General features: G+C 42.9%; 1 protein-coding gene across 10 annotated transcripts in view; it reads right to left on the bottom strand.

The window, feature by feature from the left end:
* Positions 1-19,020, bottom strand: part of Rere (arginine-glutamic acid dipeptide repeats) — a 342,546-nt gene that overhangs the window by 206,525 nt on the left and 117,001 nt on the right. For all 10 annotated transcript variants that reach the window (XM_029475940.1, XM_021161463.2, XM_029475947.1 and 7 more), the window contains exon 2: positions 11,201-11,669. In XM_029475940.1, the coding sequence (XP_029331800.1) occupies positions 11,201-11,525 (325 nt within the window). In that variant the 5' untranslated portion in view covers positions 11,526-11,669. The remainder of the gene's footprint in view (positions 1-11,200; positions 11,670-19,020) is intronic.

The following is a 19,020-nucleotide window of genomic DNA, read 5'->3' as shown; positions in this document are numbered from 1 at the left end:
TACAGCGGCACTGACCCCACAGCCCAGTCTACAGCTGCACTGACCCCACAGCCCAGTCTACAGCGGCACTGACCCCACAGCCCAGTCTACAGCGGAACTGACCCCATCTGTGAGACACAGCGTCTGCCTAGCACAAAAGCCAAAGCTGCATCCGCAGCAGCAGGCAAAGGTGCAGACCTGCAAGGACGCTCGCCTTCTCTTCATCTCAAGCACTCAGCCTTCCACGCCACACGCCACACCACATTACTGTACAGGCAGTCCCTAAAATGGCGATTAAACAGAGAAATGTAGAGATTTAAGCAAAAAAAATATATATATATATACTCAATAAAGGGTTAAATGAACAAATATGGAAGCTCTATCATATACAACCTATACTCTGCTAGTTAGATTGAGCAAACTGTCAATTGTGAAATGATAATGACTTAAAGAGTAGATTTTAAATCACGTTATGATAATATATATTAATTTAACACTAAACTTCATGTGTTTAAACTTTCACCAGAAGAGCTAAGTAAGGTAAATTAGTTTACCTTCATTGGTTTTATGACAGTAAAACTATCCACTACAAACGAACAACAACAAAAAAATCTGAAAAATCCACCATAAAATTTGTACTTAAATGTAAAAATAAATAGAAATAGTTGTTTACATATTTTTCTTTAACGTTTCTAGCATTCTAGCATTTAAGACATTTAGATATCTCTGAGGCAAAAGTATTTACTTTGGAATATTTAAATGCTTAAAAAAAAAAATCAGTCTTGGGCTGGTGAGCTGGCTCAGTGGTTAAGAGCACTGACTGCTCTTCCAAAGGTCCCGAGTTCAATTCCCAGCAACCACATGGTGGTTCACAACCATCCGTAACAAAATCTGATGCTCTCTTCTGGAGTGTCTGAAGACAGCTACAGTGTACTTACATATAATAAATAAATAAATAATACCAGGCTTTAAAAAACAACTTAATTTTAAAAAGTATCAGTCTTGACAATGTACATTTTATATTTATTTTATTTATTTAATTGTATATCAATACACTGTAGCTGTACAGATATGGTTGTGATCCTTCATGTGGTTGTTGGGAAATGAATTTAGGACCTCTTCTCGCTCCAGTCAGCCCCGTTCACAAAGTTCCTGCTCACACAGGCCCAAAGATTTATTTATTACTATATATAAGTACACTGTAGCTGTCTTCAGACGCACCAGAAGATGGCGTCAGATCTCACTACGAGTGGTTGTGAGCCACCATGTGGTTGCTGGGAATTGAACTCAGGACCTTCAGAAGAGCAGTCTTACCAGCTAAGTCATCTCGCTAGCCCAACAATGTACATTTTAAAGAAACTCAACTAACAAAATAAATATACCACTCCAGTTTTCAATTCATAGACAATATTTTTTAATTTTGTAAAGTTTAATTTTCTCAGCTGGCAATAAACAGCAGACAGTATCTGGAAAGATGACAGACCTGTGGGTAAGACCAAATTCCAGCTCAATCTGGCAGAGCAGAGCCAGGTTCTCACACCTCACAGTACCCAATTCAAACACCAAACAGACCAACCATATGTGATAGAGCCAACAAGACTTCCAGCAATCTTCTCAGCCACCACAAAGCAGGGAATCAATGTAATTATAATAAAGGGAACATTTCACAATTAACTGAGCCAGCGTAGGAGTTCAAACTCTTGTTTACTAAGCAAAGAGGCAGAGGGTTTCACATAACTGCAGGAGCTCACAGTCCAATCATACCCTAGGTAAATACAAATCTCGTTCTGCTAGGATTGGGGTACTGTCCATCACAGACATGTTGACTGATTTGTCTAGCCAGCATGCAGATCTTAACAAAAACCCCTCAGTCCTCCCAGTGTTCTTCCACAGTAAGTCCCTAGGAACAACAGACAAAGGCTGCCAACTTGCTGTCACAAAAAGACCCAGAGGTAAGCAAACACCCCTGAAGACACCACAGTTTGCAGCAATGTAACAGTGACGCCTAGCTCTCATTCAGCTGATGGACTCTGGGCGCTGAGGCAGGAATGAACAAGCGCTAGGCATGCTCCACTTGATATTCTTGCCTGGAGTTCATGAGCGGATTTGCCTTTGCTTGACCAGTACTTTTGCAATAGTTGCCCATTTGTTCAACTGGTACTTGTAATATTTCCCAGAGTACCAGGATTAAGGGCATGCATCCCCATGCCTGGCCAAAATTGTGACTTTAAATCTTGAATAAAATGTAAGACCTATATGATGGGTTGGGTGGGTGGGTGGGTGGGTGGGTGGGTGGGTGGATGGCGATAGACAAACAGGCAATAGCTAGGGAAGCCTTGTTATGAAAGTTTTGTTTTGTTTTGTTTAATTTGGTGGTGTCTCCTGGTTTTATGGTGCTGGGATCAACTCTAGCACCTACTGCATCTAAACATTCACTTACTACTGATCTACCTCCAGCCCAGAGCTGAAGACCTGCAGTCTACTTTCAACAGAATCTAAAAAAACATTAACTACAGGATGGGGCCATAAAACACAGTGCCCCTGCTCTTGTGAGCAAGCACTTCACAAGCAAAGGGTAGGTTTGCTTCAGGGTTTTTGTTTTTGTTTGTTTGTTTGTTTGTTGTTTGTTTTCATGCTAAGCTGCAAGGGTGGGCTTTACTTTTTTCCTTGACTTGTGAAAATTGTATGACTTTCAAATTTCAACACCTATAAAAAGGTTTTTACTGGCACACAGACAAGCCGCTCACTTACCATACATTGTTTATTACCAGACGAGGAGGCGGAGAAGAGAGCTACATCACATCCTCTCTGGCCCTTCAAAGACAAGTTGACCTTCCTGGTGATACTCACAAGGAACAAGGGAAGTAGCTCCACAGATCACGTCACTCAAACCACCCAAGACGGACCACAGAGGCAAAACATCCCATTTTAACTGACCATTTACCAATCTGTCCATTTGGATATCAGAACTCTTTTACAAATGTCTTCACCAAGATGACTAAGTAGCTGCAATATCGCCATTCCAAATTCCTTGCCACATTTGGGTTTTAAATTTAGCTAATAATATGAAATCCAGAGCACTGACAGCTAACATTCTCACACCAGTGCAAAGGACTCCTTCTAAATGCACTCATGTTTACCCTGGAAGTCCTAAGTTTCCAAGGGATCCAGCCAACTACTGGGACAGATGCAAAAATCTATGTGGTATCCTAATCTAGTTCTCTCACAAAAGACCTTCAGAAGATAACCAAAACTAGTGAGGAAAACAAAACAAAACACTGAACTAGCAAGCGGCATGCTAACAACCATTCTAAAACCCAGGAAGATTATACACTGCAAGAAAAACTATGCCCATAGGATCAACAATCTTATCTTTAGAGAGTGAACACGAAACAGCCAAATGATAACCTCACAAATAACCTCAAGGACACATCCCAAAGGATTCCTCCACCATCAGCTACCCCAGGCCCATATTAACAGCCAATTCCTAAGAGATAAACAGCTTTGACAATGCTCCCCAAAGGACGGCCCCTGCTTCTGCTGGTGCTAATCTGGGGAATGTTGGACACTTGATTCATACCTGAACTACACCATGAAGTGCACTGGAGGGAGAAAGCTCTCTAGCACCACTGCTCAAGCAGACAAGCAGAAGGGAAAGCATGCAATGCTTACGGAGATGTGCGTGCCTGAACCTGGTGGGTGGGTGTGGGAGCAAAATGACTTACTTTGAAAAGTGGTGAGATCTGTAGACTAAAAATTTTGGTAGAGTGAGACAGTTGCTGAGTCAGGAGACTTGACCTTTCCAATAGTGATTTTGTTTTTCAAGATCTACTCTACTTTATGTATATGTGTGAGTTTGTATGCATATGCACCATTTGGGTGCTTGGTGTCTTAAGAGGCCAGAGTAGGGCATCAAAACTCCTGGAACTTAAGTCACAAGTGGTTGTGGGCCACCGTGCATGTGCTAGGGACTAAACCAGGATTCCCTGTAAGAACAGCAAATGCAGTTAGCTATTAAATTACCTCTACAGGCTCAGCACTTTAATTTGGGATTATTAAAATGGAGAGTACCCTTCAATGGTTAGGGCACAAGACAGAAATAAGTCCACAATTCCAATCTCCTCTTGGAAGACAGAGCATGCCTGCAGAACACAGAGGTCTCTAAACAAAATAGGAGAGAAGGAGGAGGGGCAGAAGAGCAAAGACTGCCGTCTGCAAAGATTTTCTGACAGGAATTTTAGTCAGTGGGTTTAAGACAAGGGGGCATGAGCCCCATACGGTCTCACCGTGACTCAGAGAAGGGCATTTTACTGGTGCACGGTGCATGGCTCTTCAGGGGTCAGTCAGGTAGCTGATGCGTGGTTGTGCCCTGTAGAGTGCTTACCAGAAAGCACTCCAAAGTGTCTTGGGTGACTACAGTCTGCTGCTGCTGTAAAACAGCCTGCAGCACTCAACGGTAATGCTGATGTGGAATGCAGTTCAGTGATCAGTGTTCTCCAGACGGTGGTCAAAAACCTTTAGTACAGACATGGTGCATGTGTGAGGAGGCCGCTGCAATGGTATTTCCTTCCTGCCAGGGCTCAAAACCACAAGAGGTACTATTAGCCTAAATATCTTTTAACAATGCCTGCTACTCACAATCATTCTATTATCTGTCTTTAGAAACTTTCACTCTCTCAATACCCCCAAGACCACCCTGTGTGTGTGTGGGGGGGGGGGGGTTGCAAGTGAGAGGAATCAAATATTCTGTGCAGTTTTGGACACTGAACCCTATGGATGCTAAACTGTCAATCTTTAGAAATATGTCATTTGTTTTTGGAGACAGGCCCTTGCTAGACATCCCAGTTTGTCTTAAACTCATGACCCTCTTACTTCAGCCTCCTAAATTGCTGGGTACCAGGCATGTAACATCAGAAATGGCTGAAATACAACTTTGGGGGGGAAGCAAACAAATTATATATTTTGTATTTTCTAAGAAATCAACCTATTTCCTTTTTCTAAAAAAGTAGGGTGAATTACTCCTTGTTTTGTGTTGCTACGGATCTTGGCAGGAGCTCTAACACCAAGATACAAGGACAGCTGTGGGTGTCAGTCTCCGCCCTCCACCGTGAGGTTTATAAGTATTAAACTCAGGTTGTCAAACTTGGTCTCAAGCATCGTTAGCTGCTCAGCCATCTCACTGCGCTCCAGACTGGGCCACAAATGTGTCCTTCCTACTAGTTAAGTTATCCATGGCTTTACCACCCTCACAACTCCACTCTTATCCACAGTCAAGCTCACGGGTCTCTTTGCAATCTATCAGCTTTAGAGCACCCAGATTATGCCCAAGCAACCAATGGAATTTAAATCACTGGCAGCTTTTTAGCTATTACTGTATTATAGCTTACTTCAAAATCTAAAGCCAGGAAACTGGAGAGATGACTCATCAATTAAGAGCACTTGCTGGCTGAGCAGTGGTGACACACGCCTTTAATTAATCCCAGCACTCGGGAGGCAGAGGCAGGCAGATTTCTGAGTTCCAGGCCAGCCTGGTCTACAGAGTGAGTTCCAGGACAGCCAGAGCTACACAGAGAAACCCTGTCTCGGAAGGAAAACAAACAAATAAAAACCTAAAACTCCAGCTCTGTGGTTTTCCCTCTTTAAAAAGGATGACATATGTGAGGAAATCCCAGAATTCAGAAAGTGGAAAGTGGAGACTAGAGATCACAATCTGAGGTGAGCCCAGGTAACATGGGGTGGGGGCGCCTCCTAGGATCTTTTTTGCTTTGCTTTGTTCTCCTGAACTCCCACACATCTACACACACATGGCAAACATGTGGGAACACTGATCCTTTTTGGCTCTCAAGAGAATAACTCATCTTCTACTTGCACCTTGATTAAAGTACAGCTGCAAAATACTAGCCCAGATAAGTGATGGTCAAAAACTTAACATGAATTTAATCACCAGAGAATGTTAAATAAGATACTGATTCAGTCCGTCAGTATTGGAACCTGAGAGTCTGCACTTCTGACCAGCACTTTAGCAAAAGCACCTGAGACAGTCACCGGACTCAGCGATCTTTCCTTCATGAAACCAAAGACATAGCCAGTCTCAAACTTTTTGGCATTTTCTCCTTATAATTTTAATAACTTTAGAATTACAGTTTTTCTCATTTCATTTACCATCATAGATAAAAGTTATTTTATATGATGAGAAATGTTCTTTTACATAGAGTTCGAATAACTTCCTAATATATACTAAAAGCCAATCCTTCCTTTGGGATCAAGAAATTTCAGGAGAACCAGAAGAAATAAAAGTTAATTAATATGATCTACAACTAAAAGTATATTATAGTGTGATTAAAAATATGAATAGGGGGCTGGTGAGATGGCTCAGTAGGTAAGAGCACCCGACTGCTCTTCCGAAGGTCCGAAGTTCAAATCCCAGCAACCACATGGTGGCTCATAACCACCCGCAATGAGATATGATGCCCTCTTCTGGTGCATCTGAAGACAGCTACAGTGTACTTACATATAATAAAATAAATAAATAAATAAATAAATAAATCTTTCAATCACACACACACACACACACATAAGTTATCTGTTAAATATATATATATATATGAATAGGGCCAGTAGGATGGCCACACAGCATAGCTCCTACAGGACAAGCCTGAAAACTAGATCTCTGGGACCCACGGTGGGAAAGAACTGTTTCCCAAAAGTTGTCCTCCAATCTGTCCATACACATGCCATGCCATATGAGCCTCCTCCAATAACAATGCACTTCAAAATAACACCCCAACAGTTTTCCCCAGCAGGTCTAAAGCACAGCTGAAATAGATGCCCAGCCTGGGTCACTCAACACGGTCTCCCTAGGCACAGAGTTCTTCCTGCCTACCCGCCCCTACCAATATGACCCCCAGTACCATACAAGGTGGGTTTAGGAGCAGGGTAGTTGCAGATGTGAGGAGTTTAGATGATGTGGGGTAGGTTATGTCCAATGCCTGGTGTCTTCAAAAGAGGGAGGGACGTGGACACAGGGCAAAACATGCAGACAAGGAGAATGCACAAGTGAAGACTAGATTTATGCTGTCACATCACAGAAGTTGGGATTGAGGCTTAGAAGTTTCTCCCGAGTTCCTTCAGGGGAATGGCCCTGACAGTTACCAATCTTGGGGTTTTAGCCTCAGTGTGCCTGGGTCTTGATAAAAGGGAGGGATTTGACAGACACTGCTGATGTTTCACCCACTGCCTGCAGTGCTACCGAAGACCTATAAACTACCACTTCTTTACTGCTTTATTGCGCTTCCTCAAGAAGGCAAGGTCCCCAGCAGAGCAAGGTGGTGCACACTTGTAATCCCAGGAGCAGTTCAAGGTCGTGGGGGTGGCAACTATACACAGGAAAGGGGGAGGATGGTAAAACTCGAGATAATGGCCACGCTTACATAAAAGCACCACCAACAAAACAAAGCATGGTCAGAGCCCTGGGGCTCCTGTCAAGCTAACCCACGCACCACAGCCAGGACCCTACCAATCTCCTGACTTCAGAGATTACTGGGGCCTCTTTTGAAATGTCACATTAAAAGGAGTCATACATTATTAAACTTTTGTATTCATTCAACTTCTTTTTTTTTTTTTAAAGATTTATTTATTCATTATATGTAAGTACACTGTAGCTGACTTCAGACACTCCAGAAGAGGGCGCCAGATCTCGTTACAGATGGTTGTGAGCCACCATGTGGTTGCTGGGATTTGAACTCTGGACCTTCGGAAGAGCAGTCGGGTGCTCTTACCCACTGAGCCATCTCACCAGCCCTTCATTCAACTTCTTAAAGTTATGTTTTTAACCACTATGTATGTTCTCGTTTAATTCAAATGGACACCCAGTCTTCAAAATTTTGCCTCATTTGGATTATTCTCAGTTTAAATCCATGTATATCAAAAGAAACTATCACATCTCAATTCTCAAATATAAGTAAAAGAAATTTTAAAAGGTATGATGTAGGTATATAGACACAGACACACAGGAATGATAACATCTGTTAAGAAAATGTAGCAGGCATGGCAATGGAAAAACAATGGCACTGAGCTGGTGCTGCGGTGTCCTCGGGACAGAAGTTAACAGGGATGTGCTGAGCTCCTTAAGGGCAGAACACACTGCTCCAGCAATGAAGGTGCAACAAAACCTCTGTGTGGGACAATGAACAAACTTAAATCTTAAATTCTGATACCAATTTGCTCGTAATAACCTGAATAGAGAAAGAACTGGCCTCCTGAGGTAAGGAACACAACAGCCTCCCCTCAAAGAACCACTGCAGGGCTGGCTCATTTGTTTGTCGGGTTGGTTGGTTGTATTTTTTTGAGACAGGTTCTTGCTATGTAGTTCTGGCTGGCCCCAATTCAAAGAGATCCACTGCCTCTGCCTGAGTACTGAGGTGAAACACATGTATCACAAACTCGCAGCCAAGGGCTCATTCTTAATAATACTTTAGGAGATACTTAAAAATTCAAAATTTCCACATATTGCAGCCAATTTAAAGATCTGTCCAAAACCTCCCAATCCCCTGAAGAACTCATCTGTGACGTTCTCTAAAACCACCAAGTGTCTGAGAGTCAGCTAAGAAGCCATGCGCCATGCCTGTACTTTCAGTGTTTGGGAAGTGAAGGCAGGAGGATCAAGAGTCATCCTCAACTGCCCAGAAATGATTCAACCCAGCCTGAACTACAGGAGACTGTCTTCAAAAGTAAGAAAGGAAAAAAAAAAAGACAGATGTGCACATTAGCACAGGCCTAGGACCCAGCTGCTCAGGAGACTGAAGCAGGAGTCACAAGTTCAAGTCTTGCTGAGGGAACTCAGTGGGACCCTGATTTGAAACTATAACTTTTTTTAAAAAGAGCTTAGACTGTATCTCAGTGGTAGAGTAAAAGACTCCAAGTTCAGTCCCCACTACAAAGGCAACAGAGAACAGAGACACCAGGAAGGAAAGGCAGGGGCAGAGATGGGGCAGAATGTGAACGTCCATATGGGAATCTGGTCAGAACCCTACTTTTGACTTCTCAGTTGACATGAACCTAAAGAATGGGCAGTATTTAGCAAACCTCCATTTAGAAATTACTTGGGAAATTCATCTACCTTGAAATCTCAGTGGCAAGCACTTTACAAAATGTCAAATGCTCCCAGTGCCCAGCAGAGCTCAGACCATAGCGACTCCAAAAAGTTTGGGTACTCTAGTCAGCTCTGTTTGTCAGCTGGCTCTGCATCTGTGAATCCAACCACAGATCCAACTAGGAACAGGCATGGTTCTAGCGCTTAGGAGGCAGAAGCAGGCAGATCTCTGAGTTCAAGACTACACTGGTCTGCAGTTTCAGGATAGCCAGGAAGAACTACACAGAGAAACACTGTTTGTGGGTAGGGGTGGGGTAAAGAGGGGTAGACTGGATGGATGGGAAGAAGGGAGGGAGGGAAGGAGAGGAGGGAGGAAGAAAGAAAGGGATGGAGGGAGGACGGACAGAAGGAGGAAATCATAAATAGAAGGTACTATCTGTGAGGTCAGACACTGCCAACACAGCCACCAGAACAGCATTTCCATTGTCCTAAGAATCTTAAGTAATCTATCTATGACTGCAGTGTATACCAGAGACTGGAGGGCTCGGATACAGACCAGCAGTAGAACCTTGCTTAACGTGTGCGACTATGTTTGATCCTCAGCACTCTACAAAAAAGTGACTTGGTATCCACAGATGTAGGCACTTGGGGAGAGGGTATGCACAACACACCCCAAATACTTTATATATAAGAGCCAGCTGTTTTGTAATCGAGCCTGAACCATCTCCTCCCACTTTTCTTTGAGACTATCAAGAACTTCCTGACAAGCTGTAAATAGGGGGCGCTGTTTCCTCGAAGAAATTCGTCTCCTCCTAGAGTCAGCAGCAGCGGCAGCAGCAGGTATTGTTAAATGTCCTGCTGTAAGACTTCTCAGAGTTAACTAATTATCCATCTCTCATGAAGGGACAGTCTGAGCAGCATCTCCTGTAAGCACCTGACTCCTAACTTACTGGAATGTCCCCAGTGACACAATTTCCATCTTGCATACGATGAGCAGAGCTGGTATTTGACACCGCATATTGCAGCAGACAATGAATCCAACAATCCATCCCATGTTATGTACCAGGAGAAGGAGAACAAGTACAACTTCCCTTTGAAGTCGTAATCTACTCTAAACAACACAACACATGCTATTCCTTTCTCGGGATTTACAACAGAATGGGCAACTAGTGCTGTGATGTTCGTCTACAGCCCCTGTTTTCAGGAGGAGAGGACAAGCGATCACAGGTCTAACCCTACAGGGCTAGGTGACAGAGTGCTTTCCAGGTCTGCCCATGCTTATCAGACCCTCTATCTTAAGCCAAAACCAAAGCAAAGCAACAACAACAACAAAAATAAATAAATAAACAAACAAACAAAAAATAAACCAAACCAAACAACACAAAAGCCCTGTTAAATGGGCAAGCAAAGCCATAATGGTCTGGAAGCCAGGGCAGCTGACATCCTGGTGGTCCACTGCTGAGTCTGAATCAAAGAGAAGCATGCACAGCCCTGGAACCTGCATGAGCTCCCTTCAAGTCCCCTCAAACACCCCATCACTGACAATTTCATGTCACACACCTTTCTTCTCAACTGTCAACCAAGAAAATTATAGTTGTAAATAGGAGTTTGTCTAATGCTGATTATTTTCTGAAAAATCAAAATAAACTCCTACATGGCTCCCCCAAAATGTGGAACTTTCTACAAACAAATTCAGAAGCTGAATTTTGGGCAGTGAAATGACTATGCTAGGTTAATGACATCCTTTAACTCCACTGTTGGGAAAACTTCAGACTGGGTGAGACTCCAGTGTGTTGATTAGACTTCCTATGAACTTCCTGTCGTGGTCTAGTACACTGAATGTCCAGAAAATATCTACTGAAAAGAATACAGAATACACACAGCTCAGTTGCTATCGTCTGCTGCCTCTGACTGCTAAGCTAAAGAGCACTACTTTGGTAAAGGCTTACCCAGGAGTGATAAGTCTTGCTCTGCCTCTGATAGGGGCTCCAAGTTCACTGACTTAATTTTGCTACTTCCCCTACTGTCTGCTCTTCTGGACTCCAGGTCTCCTCTAACAGCTACAGGAGTCTCCTGCATGTGGGGGAGAGACCACGTCTCTCCCAAGCAGACACCACCTGCGGCTCTTACCTCCTGGTCTGTAGACAACGTCATCCTCGGTGATGTAAGAAGTTATCTCGCCAGTGTCTGTCCTCTCATAGCGGGACTTTTTTTTCGGAGGTTTCTTTCTGCTCTTCTTGTTGGACTCCTCCGTGGTGGCACTGTTGTTGTCGTTGTCTTCGTCCTCGCTGTGATCGCTCTCAGCATAGTTTTTGGCTCCTCCCTCCAAGGTACAGCTCCTTCTAGGCCTGGCATTCTCGCTCTCTCTTGCCTTGTCTCTTTTATCTCTCTCTCGGTCCCGATCCCGGTCCCGGTCCTTCTCTTTGTCTTTGTCTTTATCTTTGTCAGCTGTCATGATTCTCCACGTGCCTTCTTCTGTCCTCTCACGGCTAGGCCTCCGTGAAAGGTAGACAGTGAGCCTGGGCTTCAGTCTTCTGAATTTCTCACTCAATTCCAGGGAAAATCCAACCACTCCAACAACCCCAACGTTTCAAATATGCTAAGAGAGAGAGAGAGAGAAGGGAAGGTGTCAAATTGGCTTTTTCTTTGATGCTTAAATGTTTCCTCTTATTTTCTTCCTAAAATAACATTCTGTGTTTAAAAAAAAAAAAAAAAAACCAACCCGAGCTGGAGAGAAGGCTCTGCGGTAGGAGCGCTTGCTGCTGCTTTGCCAGCGGGCAGCTGCTAAGCTCCTAGTTCTGAGCACCTACAAAGCAAAAGCAGCTTCCTCTGTGCGTTGTACCATTCCCTGGAACTCCAGGTCCAGTGGACCCAGTGCTCCCTTCTTCTCTCTGAATTCAGGCACTGACTGCATGAGGTGTGTATACACAGATGAAGGAAAATACTGTTACATCTAAAATAAACACGTGAATCTCTTATTCATTTAGTGCATTTGCTTTTGTGTGTCTGTGTGTGCTTTTGTGTGTCTGTGTGCCTCCGTGAGTTTATATACACCACTTGCACAGAGGAACCCACAGAGGTCAGAAGAGGCCACTGAGTCTCTTGGAACTGGAGTTACAGGTAGTTGTGAGCTGCCATTCTTTTTTAAAAAAAGAAAACAAAACAACTATTCTTGCTTCCAATACAAAAATATCTCAGATGCCACAGTGAAAAGGCCAGACCAGTGATGCACAATTTCACACAGACCTGTGCCTTGCCACCTCACAGTGTGGAGTTTGCTGCCTAACTTTAAAATAAGAACTGCTGAATGGTGAGTGCACATTAAACTTCCTAGGCACTCACGGGTTTGACCTTTTTAAGGAAAAGGAGAGTATGCCCTCGTGAGTAATTGTACAAAATTAACTTCAACCCTGTAAATTTAAAAGGAAGGAACCTGTAGTACAAATTAATTCTGTGTGGAAAAAAAAACAAAAAAAACCCAAAAAACCAATTTGCACAGCTGTGAGAAATGTTGCAGGACTCAGTCAGTGCACTGCATCTCAAGACTGCCTAAATCTCTAAATTTCCAAAGCACTATTTAATATTAAAGAGATAAAAGCTTTATTATGCCTGTTGAAAAAAACCTAACATCCATCTCCGGTTTTAAGGAGATTATTTATTTATTAGGTGGTTTTCACACTTTTCCAAATTCCCACTATTAATAGTCTCCTGAATGAAGTTCTCCAAAACTAACCACAAGCCTTATGTTAAGCGTCTACAATGAAAAGAATGAATCTTAAACTCTACCCCAGAATAATTCCTGAAACTTTTCTACCAAGGGAAAGAGGTTTTACAGGTCAGTTTTAGAAATCCTAATAATCATTCATTTATTTCCCACAATCATCTGTCATCTTCCCTAAAATCTCATCTCATTTGAGAAACAATTGTTACTAAATATTGTCTAGGTGCCAGGTGCTTGGGACTAAAACTATTCGGCGAGCTCAGATCCCTGCCCTCCACCAGCAGCTGCAACAAAGGGAGGCAGTGATCAGGCTAAGAGCCACCTGCTTCCTGTGCTTCCAGGGCCAGATAGGAAACAACAAATGCCAACAAACAAAAGATTGGTCCTGTTTACTTAGCCAACAGCAGATAAAGCAGTCTGCAATTACATGCTTCAGATGCAGAGGGAGTTTTCTCCAGTCATGCCGAAAGCATAAAAATGATCACACGCTCCTCTCCAAAGCCCACAGATCTAATCTGCTATACCAGAAAGGCCCTCTCTATCATCACATCAAAGATCCCCAGGAATTAATTCAGGAAAATGAAAATGTTAACCATCTCCAAGAAATGACTGTGCAAGAGCACTAAATGCAGAAGGCTTAAACTATGTAACACAAACCTGATTACTTCTTTCCAGATAGAAAGCTTTTCATGTAGAAATTCAATTTTTAGCATATTTCAAAAGAGGGGAAACCCATCCTAGTGCTCATAAAAGTTTGGACGGGATGAATCACCTTCTATGCACAAGGCGATGGCATTACCAGGTGAAAGTATATAAAGAAATCTGTGGCCTCCTCTCTTCACCAAGCAAGGCAATCACACAAGAACAGGGACAATGGATTAAGAACACCAGTTGCTCTTCTAGAGGACTGCAAGCTAATCACCAGCATTCATGTGGCAACTAGTCCAGTCCCCAGGGAATCAATCCAAGGCACTCGTCTAGCCTCTGGAGCACGGCAAGCATGTGGTGCACAGACACTCAAACACAGGCAAAACGCCCATGCATAACAAAATAATAAAATAGAGCAAAACAAAATTTAAAAAAGGAAGAAGAAGTCTATCAGCTAAACCCAGCAGTCAAAGCGTTCCTCTGATGTTGAAACCATCCCAAAGCCTACTTGACATCTACAGGGAAGATCTTAGCTTGGATTCTACCATGTAAGGCAGAAAGCTTTTAAAGTTTAAGAAAAACAATGTTTTCCTAATTAGTGCAATGACTGTTCCAGTGGCCTGGAAAGGGAGAGGCCCAGTGGTTAAGAGTGCTCACTGCTTGAGAAGACCAGAGGTTCCCGCATCTACACCAAGTGGCTCACAACCACCCAGAGCCTCCGCTCCAGGGATGATGGGGTAGCTTCTTCTGGCCTCTTGGGCAACTGAAACAGCATGTGCATAGAACCACCACCAACACATGGGTAAATACACACTTAAAATAAATCATTTAAAAGTAGTAACTGGGGCTGTTCTTCCAGAGGACATGGATTCGATCCTCAGCACCCATAAGGTAGCTCCCAACCCTCAGTGATCTTGACACTCTCTCTCTCCTGCTCTTCTGGCCTCCACGGGGAACAAGGTACAGAACTGCTGTACAGACACATCTCCTAGCAAAACACCCATATCTTTTTTTTGTTTGTCTAAAGATAATTTCTCCAAAAACACTGAATTAAAAAACAATGTTACTTCAATTCTCAGAGATGATAAAGATAAATTCAAACTTTACTACTCACTATAAAATTATATGTTCTATTTACAATGAAAACAGATGCTTTTACAAAATTCCAAGAAAAAAATTGAGAAAATATCCACACGCATTAAAAAATCCTGTGTGCACACACAAAGAACACAAATATATTTCTATCTTACTAATGCATACATACACACAGCAATTAGCAATACAATCAACTGTGAGGAAGCTACAATCAATCCAATGGCTAGGTGCATTTGCCTCTCAACTAGCTCAGTGGGGGTAATAGGTAATGTTCCTTTACATGTAACACAGAAATCATGACAGTAAATACAACAATATGTGACATCTAAAAACAGGAACCCGGAGAGGAATCATACGGCACTGAAGAGCTATGTCACTACCAGCCTGCTAGGAGCGTCTAAGGAGTAGAAGACACACAGGCGTGTCACGAAGCATACCCCTCCCCTCCCTCATCAGACTCTTCCAAAGGCTCAGGAAACTGTATCAGAACAGTTGTCCTATCTACTTTATAGACAATCAAGCAGAGATCATTTCTACAATGCCATACTGCCAACAAGTGCAAAGGCAGGATCTGAAGCAGCTGCAGCTGGGCAGAGTCCAGCCGGCACTGCCAAGCCTCTCCAGCCCTGCCAGGCCTCACAGTTTCCACAGGAGCCCCTTTTTCCTACATGGCTCTGGGCTGCTAATTCACACAGCTCTAACTCACAAACTGCCTCTCCCTCCAAAAATAAATAAATGAATGTTTAAAGCAGTGTTTGTCTCTAGCAGAAATGCTGCAGATACTCAATGTGTGTGCATTCATTCGACTGCTCATATGAAGCAGGCAGAGTATATCCTGCATTATAAACAAAATCTAGTGAAGAAGAACACATCTCAGGATCACAGTGCTATCAACTGGCTGAACACATGTCGAGTGTGTGCCCTTTGCTCCTACTCCTCTAGAGGCTGGGAAACAGCAAACACAAGCATCTCTCCCCTGGTAGAACTTATGTTCCAGGAAGTGGAAGACCACAAATATGCTCACATTCAACAATCTCAAGTGGGAAGCCAATGAGGACCAGGACGGCTGCAAATGAAGACACGTTTCTATCTGGGATGACCTCCTGAGAGAGACACTCCAATGAGACAGTGAGGGAAGAAGCCACAGGGCCAGGACGACGCACTCTGAGGCAAGGGCAAGTGCACACAGCCAGTTGGTCCAGACACAGTCAGTATCCAAGAGGCCAAGCAGACTGGAGGGACAAGAGACAACGAGGGGCTAAAAAGAAGTTCCAAGAGTTCGGGGCAGGGGCAGGGAAAGCTGGACCTGGCAGACATTAGAGAACTTGGAGGCCTTGTAAAAGTGTTGGCTGTCATTCAAGGGCGTGAACTGACTCTTATTGGCATTCCAATAAGGATATGATAGTAAAGAAATAATGATCACAATGGTCACAGCCAAAGAGTGCTCGCTGCTCTTCCAAACGACCAGAGCTAAGTTTCCAGCACCCACATGGCATGTCTTACAACTTCCTGGAACTCCAGCTTCTCAGTGATCTAAATCCCTCTTCTGAGGGGGGAAGGCATACAAATATAGTAATAAAATAGTTATGTTTTTAAAAAGATCCTGTCAGATGTGGTGGTACACGCCTTTAATCCAAGCACATGGGAGGCAGAGGCAGGCAGATCTCTGTAACTTTGTAGCAAGTCTCTCATGCCTGCCACCAAGACCTCCCTCAAAAAAACAAAAAACAAAAACAAAACAAAAAAATCATCTCCCCATAAAAAAGGAAAACTTGGGGCTGGCGAGATGGCTCAGAGGATAAGAGCGCTGACTGCTCTTCTGAAGGTCCCGAGTTCAAATCCCAGCAACCACATGGTGACTCCCGACCACCCGTAATGAGATCTGGCGCCCTCTTCTGGTGTGTCTGAAGACAGCAACAGTGTAGTTATCTATAATAATAAATCTCTTAAAAAAAAAAAAAAAAAAAAAAAAAAGGAAAACTTGAAGCACAAGGGCTGATTAAGGCTAAAATAGCCAAGATGGTGGAAGTAGACAATGGGAAATGTCTGATTTTTATGGACTTTCAAATCTGTTTCTAGAATTTTGTTTATTTATTTTTGTAGTTCTGGAGACTGAACTCAGGGTACTACACATGATATATGAGCAATCTACCACAAAACATCAATTCAAGTGCTCTTCTCCTGTTTTTCTGGGAGGGCTCTGAGATGCCCAGGCCCTAGGTTAAGCTCTTCTACCTCCGACTTCCTAGATGGGATTAGATCTGCACTACTGGGTCCAGCTTTCTAGGTGTTTTTAAGATAAAAGTAAACTGATGTCACTTCGGTGACAATGATGTCACCAACAATGCTGAGGAATGTGGCCTGAACAACTGGCAGATGAAGCCACCATTGTCTGAGATCTGGGAGCTCAGTGGTAGAGCACAGATCTGGGGTTCATCCTGGGCATGGTGAGGAGACAGGACGCACATATAAGGATCTAGACAGACAAGAGTCTGTACTCAAGCTAGAAACTTAGGTTTGGTGGTTGGAGAGATAGCTCAGAGATGAACAATGGAATTCATCCTAGCACCCACAGGCATATATAGTAGACAGACAGACACACAGGGAGAATATCCACACACATAAAATAAAAATAAATAAATCATTTTTTAAAAAAAGAAACTTAGACTTTACGTTAGTAAAGCATGAAACCAAAGGAAACCATCAAAAAAGTAAGTGAAAAATTTGACAGATCATCAACTTCACAGAACACTCACCCCTCATGCTGAGGGGGTGGATATACCAAGCACAGACTGTACACTGCCCACAGCAGTGACCGCAAGGTTCAAAGATTTGCTCAATTCTTTCTTAGGAGTTTTCTGATCAACACCAAAGGATATCAACTGTCCTTCCCCAGCCCACGAGTGCACACCTGAGTGCATGTGTGTACAAACACATATACACACACACATCTGACTCATGCACACACATACAGCAGACACATGCACTCATGCACGCATGTACATAAACACACCTACCTTTCTGGTGCAATGAGGGCTATGCATTTAGAGAAAAATTATCTCACAGAGGAAATGGCATGGGTTCTTGTCTGACAACTACGGTGTTTTCAAAAGGAAACTCCAGCGTAAAGCTTGCTTTTGCAAAAGAGTGTAGATGACTGGATAGAATTGAATGGGAAAAATCAATAATTGGGGGGAACCTCTATAAAATATGAAAAACTTAGATTTAAAAAAAAGAATTAAAATTAATTACAAGATTAAGAAAAGAGTCAAACATTTTTTTTCTTGAATCATATAAAATTCACCTTTCCAAGAAAGCTTGCCTTTCTGAGTTTTTAGTCCCCGAGTTTTAACCATCTCAATTGCTCAGGCCAGATTCCAAACGACACCAAATGCACTCGGTGAAACCTAATTGTTTCTCATTCAACCACAGCAAACATAGCTGTATTTTTCCTATGTTCAATCACACAAAAAACATTCTCAGCTTTTGTGATTTACCAAACACACTCTGCACTGTCTAACTTACTCACTGCTCCGTCCCCACTTCCCCTAACTATTTTCTTGGAAATTAGAAAAATAGGATTCTGGGTGGTGAAGGAGGGTGGCCTTTCAGTGTTCCATCCAAGGCAGCTGATCAGTATACTTCACAGTCTTCCATAAGATGGTGCAAAAGAGATGCAAATAATGCATCATACAACTATGTATTTTAATAATTTATTTTATTATTTTTAAATATGTGTATGCTTCTCTCCATGGGTATGTGCACTTGTCTAAAGCACACAATCCATTTGCACTATTCCCTGTCAAAGGTTCCACGCATGGCTTTCCTGGTAGGTTCGAGTTCAATTCTTCACACCCCACCATCATTGTTTCCTACACTGTGGCCAGAGTCTCCTTGAAGGACTAATAACATCATGTTAATCCTACCTTCAATCCCCAGTGTCTCCCCAGTTTAAAAGCACACTATAGCTAGAGCACACTCTACAAGACTTGTCTTTCCCTGACCTCATCCTACACTTCTCCCTGCATCCATACTGGGCATATGTGTGCCTCCTCTGTGCAGACTCTTCCTTCTGTTACCTGGCTCCTCTCCTGCCTTTGGCTTATGGCCCAATAGGAACTTCTTCAAAATATAATGGCCTATCCAAAATTTTGAGATTTAATTTTTTCATATCATTTTACAAACAGGAATTTTATATTTATTTGCATGACTTTATTAACTTTGTCTTCACCTCCAAGCTGAATGTTCCTTGAGGTACCAATGCTGATTCACTCCTGACATGTAAAGCCCAAGGATAAATAATTATTTCTTCCTTCTCAATCTCTATCTTACATAAGCAAGACCTATAAAAAGGTCATTTTAAGATTTACTTGGGCCGGGCAGTGGCGGCACACACCTTTAATCCCAGCACTCGGGAGGCAGAGGCAGGCGGATTTCTGAGTTCGAGGCCAGCCTGGTCTACAGAGTGAGTTCCAGGACAGCCAGG

Source organism: Mus caroli, chromosome 4 (genome assembly GCF_900094665.2).
Source record: "Mus caroli chromosome 4, CAROLI_EIJ_v1.1, whole genome shotgun sequence".
NCBI classification, from domain to species: Eukaryota; Metazoa; Chordata; class Mammalia; order Rodentia; family Muridae; genus Mus; species Mus caroli.
This window is presented reverse-complemented; position numbering and strand designations above follow the sequence as displayed.